Source organism: Dendroctonus ponderosae, unplaced genomic scaffold, assembly GCF_020466585.1.
Source record: "Dendroctonus ponderosae isolate FM_Combo_2020 unplaced genomic scaffold, Dpon_F_20191213v2 Dpon_F_20191213_4, whole genome shotgun sequence".
Classification (NCBI taxonomy): Eukaryota; Metazoa; Arthropoda; class Insecta; order Coleoptera; family Curculionidae; genus Dendroctonus; species Dendroctonus ponderosae.
The window spans coordinates 810786-817768 of NW_026018611.1; the positions used below are offsets into that span (position 1 = coordinate 810786).

The 6983-nt window shown below is 44.8% G+C and overlaps 2 protein-coding genes across 2 annotated transcripts in view; one reads left to right on the forward strand and one right to left on the reverse strand.

The window, feature by feature from the left end:
* Positions 1 to 1602, forward strand: part of LOC109540033 (DNA replication licensing factor Mcm6) — a 3884-nt gene extending 2282 nt beyond the window's left edge. Inside the window, exons 9-11 of the mRNA XM_019908169.2 lie at positions 589 to 680; positions 734 to 1256; positions 1311 to 1602. Coding sequence (XP_019763728.2) covers positions 589 to 680; positions 734 to 1256; positions 1311 to 1418 — 723 coding nt within the window. The 3' untranslated portion in view covers positions 1419 to 1602. The remainder of the gene's footprint in view (positions 1 to 588; positions 681 to 733; positions 1257 to 1310) is intronic.
* A 322-nt stretch (positions 1603 to 1924) lies between these two features.
* Positions 1925 to 6983, reverse strand: part of LOC109540030 (general transcription factor 3C polypeptide 1) — an 11316-nt gene continuing 6257 nt past the window's right edge. Inside the window, exons 14-26 of the mRNA XM_048665738.1 lie at positions 6515 to 6769; positions 6351 to 6460; positions 6148 to 6299; positions 5677 to 5961; positions 5340 to 5623; positions 5117 to 5289; positions 4743 to 5062; positions 4212 to 4446; positions 4008 to 4158; positions 3772 to 3959; positions 3528 to 3717; positions 2215 to 2302; positions 1925 to 2161 (exon numbers count right to left, since the gene is read on the reverse strand). Of these exons, the coding sequence (XP_048521695.1) occupies positions 2064 to 2161; positions 2215 to 2302; positions 3528 to 3717; positions 3772 to 3959; positions 4008 to 4158; positions 4212 to 4446; positions 4743 to 5062; positions 5117 to 5289; positions 5340 to 5623; positions 5677 to 5961; positions 6148 to 6299; positions 6351 to 6460; positions 6515 to 6769 (2529 nt within the window). The 3' untranslated portion in view covers positions 1925 to 2063. The remainder of the gene's footprint in view (positions 2162 to 2214; positions 2303 to 3527; positions 3718 to 3771; positions 3960 to 4007; positions 4159 to 4211; positions 4447 to 4742; positions 5063 to 5116; positions 5290 to 5339; positions 5624 to 5676; positions 5962 to 6147; positions 6300 to 6350; positions 6461 to 6514; positions 6770 to 6983) is intronic.

The window sequence follows — 6983 nt, forward strand, 5'->3', positions numbered from 1 at the left end:
AAGTAAATGTGGCGCTTTGAACTTGCCACTGTCATTATATATTTTTTAGTATTTTTATTTAAAAATAACCGAAATGCTTTCCGAAATTTAAGGAATCACGTAGGTTTATCAACAACTATTGATCCTATTTTCAAGTTTACTTACAATTTGTAAATTACACCTTTGTTACAAGTTCAGTCTCATAATCGTTTTAATTGCCTACTTATCTACTTTTGCGATGTTGTCACACGTAAAACACGATCTTTTTAAGAAGCGCAAATGTCATGCAGAGTATGCAAGATGCATACACCATCCCAAGACCACAGGTGTTTCAAGTTGAAAAAGTACTTAACCTTAATTACAAACTTCAAAACATGACATTTCAAAAAATGACATTGCCACAAAATTTTAAATATGAAATCGATGCATTTTATTATTCGTGTAATCTTTCATTTGAATAAAAAATAGTGTTCGATACGAGGGCGAAAATGTGTTTTTCGAACTCCTGACGGATTGACGGTCAAACGCCGTCGTCGTTCGAAAAACGACATTTTTCGCCCTTGTATCGAAAACTACTATTTTCACTATTCAGCCGATTTTTTAAATTAGGTGTACTCCAAACAAGAGGTGCTGCAGTATATTAGTTTCGCCAGGAAATTCAAGCCAGTGATAAGCAGCGAATCGGGCTCCCTCTTGGTCAAGTACGGTAGCGTGTGAGTGATTTTTCAACGGAAACTACAGTGTTTTCTTGCAGTTTTTACAATCGGCTACGACAGCGAGACGACGCGTCCTCCGGAAAATCCACGTGGAGAATCACAGTGCGGCAACTGGAGAGCATGATTCGCCTGTCAGAGGCGATGGCCCGGATGGACATCAGCGACGACGTCCAACCGAAGCACGTCAAAGAAGCGTACCGGCTGCTAAATAAGTCCATCATCAGAGTGGAACAGCCAGATGTCCATTTGGGCGGAGACCAGGATGAGGTGCTCCAGGAAGACGAAACGTCGCAACTGGATGGAGCGCAAACGCCCACCCCCCAGCTGGCCAAAAAGAAGATGGTTCTTAGCTTTGAAGAATACAAACATCTGAGCAACCTCATCGTGATGTACATGAGGAAGCAGGAGGCCAAGTTCGAGGAGCAGGGCCGCGAAGGGACGCATAGAAGCGACGTGCTCCAATGGTACTTGGATCACATCGAAAATACCGTCGAGTCGGAGGACGAGCTGATTGAGAAGAAGGACATGCTGGAAAAGGTCCTGGATAGGCTGATTTATCACGTAAGTTGTTTCAATGGCAGGTGAACGTTTTGTGCAAAATCGGGTTTCTGGCAGGATCAAATCATCATTCCGCTGACTAAATCCGGCCTTAAAGGCAGCGCGCAGGAAGAGGAGGACGATCCTTTGCTGGTGGTGCATCCGAATTACTTGATAGATCAGTAGTGGGTATAACACCATTCTCAGTTATTTTTCTTTTTTTTGAGAGAGAGAGGGAATCAGATCTGCTATGTGCGCTTCCCAATGAAGCCCATAATTCTTGTGAAAAATACAGCAACTTCGCTCAGCCAAAGTCATCGGTTCGGTATAAGCGACTGCTTTTTAGTATTACATTTTTTTGTATTTTAAACGTCTCTTAAAATCCCATTTCAATTCCTAAGTGATCCTAATTGAGAAAGTTTTTTCCTAGTAGTTCCATTCGACTTCATTAAGAAAGGGACGGTAAAGCACGAAAGTGTTCCTATTGGTTGGAGATCAATACTCACGACAGATCTCCAACCAATAGAAACACTTTCGTATCATCGTATAGACGGATGCATGCGCATGAGCTTTAGACCTGCTAGCTGTCGGGGGTTTTGCTGAAGTTTTCGCAAGTGAATCTGAATAATGGCTGTGTGTGTGTGTGTGTGTGTGAGTCGAAGGATTACGTTTTAGTCTAAGTCGAAACGGGATTTTCACATGTACTAGTTTAATAACAATTAAGTATGTACAAAACGGGCGGGAAGCTTTTGTTCTCGATTGATTCCCTGGAAGAAGGAATTTTCGAATTGCTATCGGGATTCTTCATCTGGATAACGGGATTTCTTCCAACTACTTCAAGCTTTGAAAGCACGAGCCCACCGTGATGAATCCAACATTTTTCGAATCCACGTACATTTCATCGAATCGGTCCATGAACGATCCTTTGCCTGCAATTTGAACCATTCACGAATCCACCAAATTCAACCTATTCGCTACTCACAGTCTTCAATCTCCTCGAAGTCTTCCGAGAATAAATCGGTTGCATACACTAGTCGGCGAATTTCCAGGGCTCCAATCTCCTCCAGCAGCTGCGAAAAGTCTCCCAATATAAATATTCTATATACTTTCCTGACTGTTTCAATTCCAAATCAAAATTAATTCCTGAGTTTCAGTCATGTATTGACCTTCTTTATCAATTAAAATACGTTTCGGTGTATTTTTGATACTTTGTGTACAGTTGATACTTTGTGTACAGTTTCTAAAGGCTTTCAGCTCTACATAAGCAAAATTGCAGTTGAATCCGGGAGCTTACTGATTTTTTAGAGCAATCTGAGTATGAGCTTGCGAGATAAGCACCGTGGAGACTTATACAGAAAAATATAAAAAATCGCCCACCTTAATTGAAAATTAATGGACAGTTGATACTTTTTGTACAGTTTCTAAAGGCTTTCAGCTCTATACACGCAAAATTTCAGTTGAATCCGGGAGCTCACTGATTTTTTAGAGCCATCTGAGTATGAGCGTGCGAGATAAGCACCGTGGAGACTTACACAGAAAAAATTAAAAAATCGCCCACCTTAAACGAAAATTAGTGGACAGTTGATACTTTGTGTACAGTTTCTAACGGCTTTCAGCTCTACATAAGCAAAATTGCAGTTGAATCCGGGAGCTCACTGATTTTTTAGAGCCATCTGAGTATGAGCGTGCGAGATAAGCACCGTTGAGACGTGCACAGAAAAATTTAAAAAATCGCTGACCTCAAGCGAAAATTAGTGCAGTTGATACTTTGCGTACAGTTTCTAAAGGATTTCAGCTCTACATAAGCAAAATTGCAGTTGAATCCGGGAGCTCACTGATTTTTTAGGGCCATCTGAGTATGAGCGTGCGAGATAAGCACCGTGAAGACTTACACAGAAAAAATTTAAAAATCGCCCACCTTAAGCGAAAATTAGTGGACAGTTGATACTTTGTGTACAGTTTCTAAAGGCTTTCAGCTCTATACAAGGAAAGTTTCACTGGAATCCGGGAGCTCACTGATTTTTTAGAGCAATTTTCTAAATGTATGCCAAGCCTTAAAGCTTAAAAATACACCAAAACGTATTTTAATTGATAAATCAAGACAATAAATGACTGAAACCCAGGAATTAATTTTGATTTGGAATAGAAATATTTTCATCATGGAAACTGGCGTGTTTTCGGTGCTTTTAAGCCGTCAAGGAATAGGATTTCAGGCGCGTCAGGAAGAAATGATATTCCACGACGGCCTGAACCGCAACAGTTTCTTTCGGTAAATTTTCGGTATCCTCCACTTACCTCCAGCAAGTAAAACACATCGACCGGTTTCAAGTAGCAGAATTTGCAGCAAAGCTGCCGAAGCGGGATTTTGGAGTTCTCTATGCAGTAGGAAAAGACTTGGGAGAGCCAGAGTTTCAACATGGCGGCATCCAGAGTTCCATCTATGGCAGTCCAAGGTGCAGCCTTGATTTTGAACCAGTTGGGAGCGCTTTGGAGTGGCAAAGTTTCACCGTTTTCAATATAGGGATTTTGTTCGAATTACCTGACTTGTATTGGGCTGCAGTCGGAGGTCTTCGCATCCTCTTGCAAGTCGCTGCAAGTCTTCGTGAGCCACGCCTCTTGGTGCTTGAAGTGCACGAAAGTCACCTCGCATATGCCCGTTCGCACCACGTAATGGTGCTCGGTTAGAGCGATGAGGATTAGAGCAATCGGTTCATCTGGGAAAGCCTCCTATAAAAACTGTCATTATTGGCTGGTCTGGATGGCGCAAAAGGTTACTTTTAGAGCGAATCCAGTTGCGCCCAGCACATTGGCGTCTTCAATGTGGCGCAGCAAGTCCCAAGCCACACCGACATTTTCCACTATTCCCTGTGCCAGTAAAACGTCCTCAAATTCCTCCTTGCTGGTCGGCACGCCAACTTTCCAGTCCCTAGGAAAAAGGGGCGTTGCCTAGAAAAATCCCTGTGAAAGCGCTTTCAGTACCTTTCTAGTTTTTCCGCAATGGAACAGGTGCGCTCCAAGGTGGCAGCCAGTGTCTCCAAGCCATCCACCTTGAAACTTTGCAAAGTCGGGTATTGCTGGACGAAATATTTCTTCATCAGGTAGCTGGCTCGATCGTCAGTTTCAATCTCTTCAAACGTGGTCGACAGCAGCTTGGTTAAGTCGCAAACGTGCGGCACCAGACGCTTTTCCTGCGAGTCCAACGGCTTCAGCATCTCTGGGAATGAAAATAATTGTATATACTTTCCTGACTGTGTTTCAATTCCAAATCAAAATTAATTCCTGGGTTTCAGTCATTTATTGTCTTTACTTATCAATTAAAATACATTTTGAAAATGTATGCCAAGGCTTAACAGGCAGCAACAACGCTACACGTAAAAACTGATGATGGTGGAAAAATACACCGAAACGTATTTTAATTTATAAATAGAGACAATAAATGACTGAAACCCAGGAATTAATTTTGAAATGAAAATAATGCATCTCTTTCCCGTCTGGGGATGGTTTTGGTACCTTGTTTGATTTCCTCTAAGCTCGGGACTTTGCAGTCCGGGTTGGCCGGCTGCTCGGGCGCATTTTCAGCCAGCTCAACTTCCTGCTTGATTGAAAAGTTGAAGATTTCCGGACTGGGGCTCCGCACGCGGTCCAGATCAATGCAGTCCGAAATCCAGTGCTTCAGGTTGTTGATCGTCGCATTGATGGAAAGATCCATGGGCTCCCCATCATCAACGCATATCACCTCAACATCGGAGTTGTGAAGAACCGGCGCAGGTTCTTCACAACTCCCCGATGGCATTTCACTGTCGACTTCGTCATCGTCTTCAGGCCTTGCGCTAGAATTTCCATGTTTTCCATGCGGGTCTATGATTGATTTTCGTGCTGCTCACCCCGACTCAATGAGAGCTTCAGCCTCCTTGAGCTCACCTTTGAGCTTCGCCTGGTATCGCTTGGCCAGCTCCTCGATCACCTCCGAATGGTCCTCCAGATCGGGATTCAGAACGAAGTGGTGCTCGGGAAAGTTGAACTCCATTCGCGCCGTGCTTGCGCTGATGGACAACACCTGAAGATCCCCAGAATAGTAAATTTGCCCGGTTAAATCAGCAAGCCCACCTCGTTGAAGCCGAACAGGTGGCCGCACTCGTTCTCCGCCCCTGTGCCAGAAGAATTGTTCTTCAGTTGAATGAAGGCTGCAAAGGCCTCGTCCATTGTGTGGTGGGTGAAGGTGGCGCTTTGAGAGAAAATGAAGTGCAGCGACAGCCGGTATGGAGCCAGAGAGAGCTTGCGCTGCTCTCTAAAAAACTGCACCATCCGATGCTCTTTCATGTTGGTCAGGGTGGATTTCAGCAGGGGTTGAGTGAACTGCTGCCAGACTTTGTAGTTGTGCACGGACCACTCTGGAAAGCCACCGTAAGGGCCCAGAGGGCTGACTGAATGGAAAACCGCTTACCAGGCGTGTCGTTCCTGTGGCTCAACGAGCACAGGATGGTAGACGTGAGGGTGTACTTCTTGATGTCTTCCTCGCTGGTGGGTTGCACATATAAGGGTTTCTTCGCGCAAGCAACCAGACGCGGCGTGTAGAAGTCGTAGTTGGTCTTGTTGAAGTAGTCGATGCTGGTGAATTTCCCGTGGAGGGCCACTTCCACGTCTTTTTGGTTGTTTAGGATGTAGTAGCCGAGGAACACAAAGGCCACCCGCAGCTCCTGGATGGAGACTCTGGACTTGCGGTTCAAGCCTGAAAAGTTCAGCGATAGCCTATAAATATCTCCTTTTTCCAGAGTGGCGCTTAACCGTGGAAGGCTGTTCAAGTTTCAGCTGGTTTGGGAGCTGAGCCAGTCCTGGATGGACCAGTGATCAGGTACCCATTCTCTTTTTTGCTCGCTATTATTTACACTCAATGGCTAATGTTTGCTGAGTTTACCTGAAGGGTCCTCTCCATGCATTAGAAAGTGCTTAAGCGGCACAAAATACTTGGCGATCGGCTCCAGCTTGTACAGGTTGGGGATGATGAGTTCAATGTTTGCAAGGAACGGCACGCTCTTCTTGAGCAGCGTGAAGCGGTGGGAAACGTTGCTGCAAAGGCAAAATGTTGGTGTTTTGAAAACGGTAAAGTGCGGCTCCAACCTGCTGGTTTTGTCGCGGCTTTTCGGCGACTTTATATACAGCAAATCCCTCAGAGCTCTATAGCCGATGAGCTTGTTGACCGGGCTGGGCGTCAGGAAGAAAATGGCCATCTAGAAGCCGGGGTTTTCAGTTTAAGTTGCTCGACTTACAGCCTGAGTAGTTACCCTCAATAGAATCAGCAGTTTGTCCTCCTCTTGCGTCCAGCGCGGCCTATATCGAATGCCGCCGAATTTTCGAATAACCGCCCGATCCACGCTGTCGAAAATGATTTTTTGGACTTGCTTGATGCTTCTTCGCGGCTGCGGCTGGTTGATTTTCTTCCTTTTCTTCTGCTTGCCGCCTTTGCCTGCCAACGGCAGGTGCTTGTTCTCGCGGGGCCTCGATAGAAAGTGCTTGTTTGTCGGCTTCAAGGTGACGGTCTGGAATGGTTTATTAAGGCCGTTTTAGTCGGCAATTTTATTGCCCGCAACTTTCTTGCACGCAATATTTCCTTCATTTTATCAGTTTTCGAGTTGCCGGCAGATTTAATTGCACTTGCCGGCTATAGTTCCAAACCTAAAATTTGAATGACTTTTCTGGTTCTTTTCATGCTACCAACTGGTCGTTCATAGTAATATAAATCACTAGCAGTGG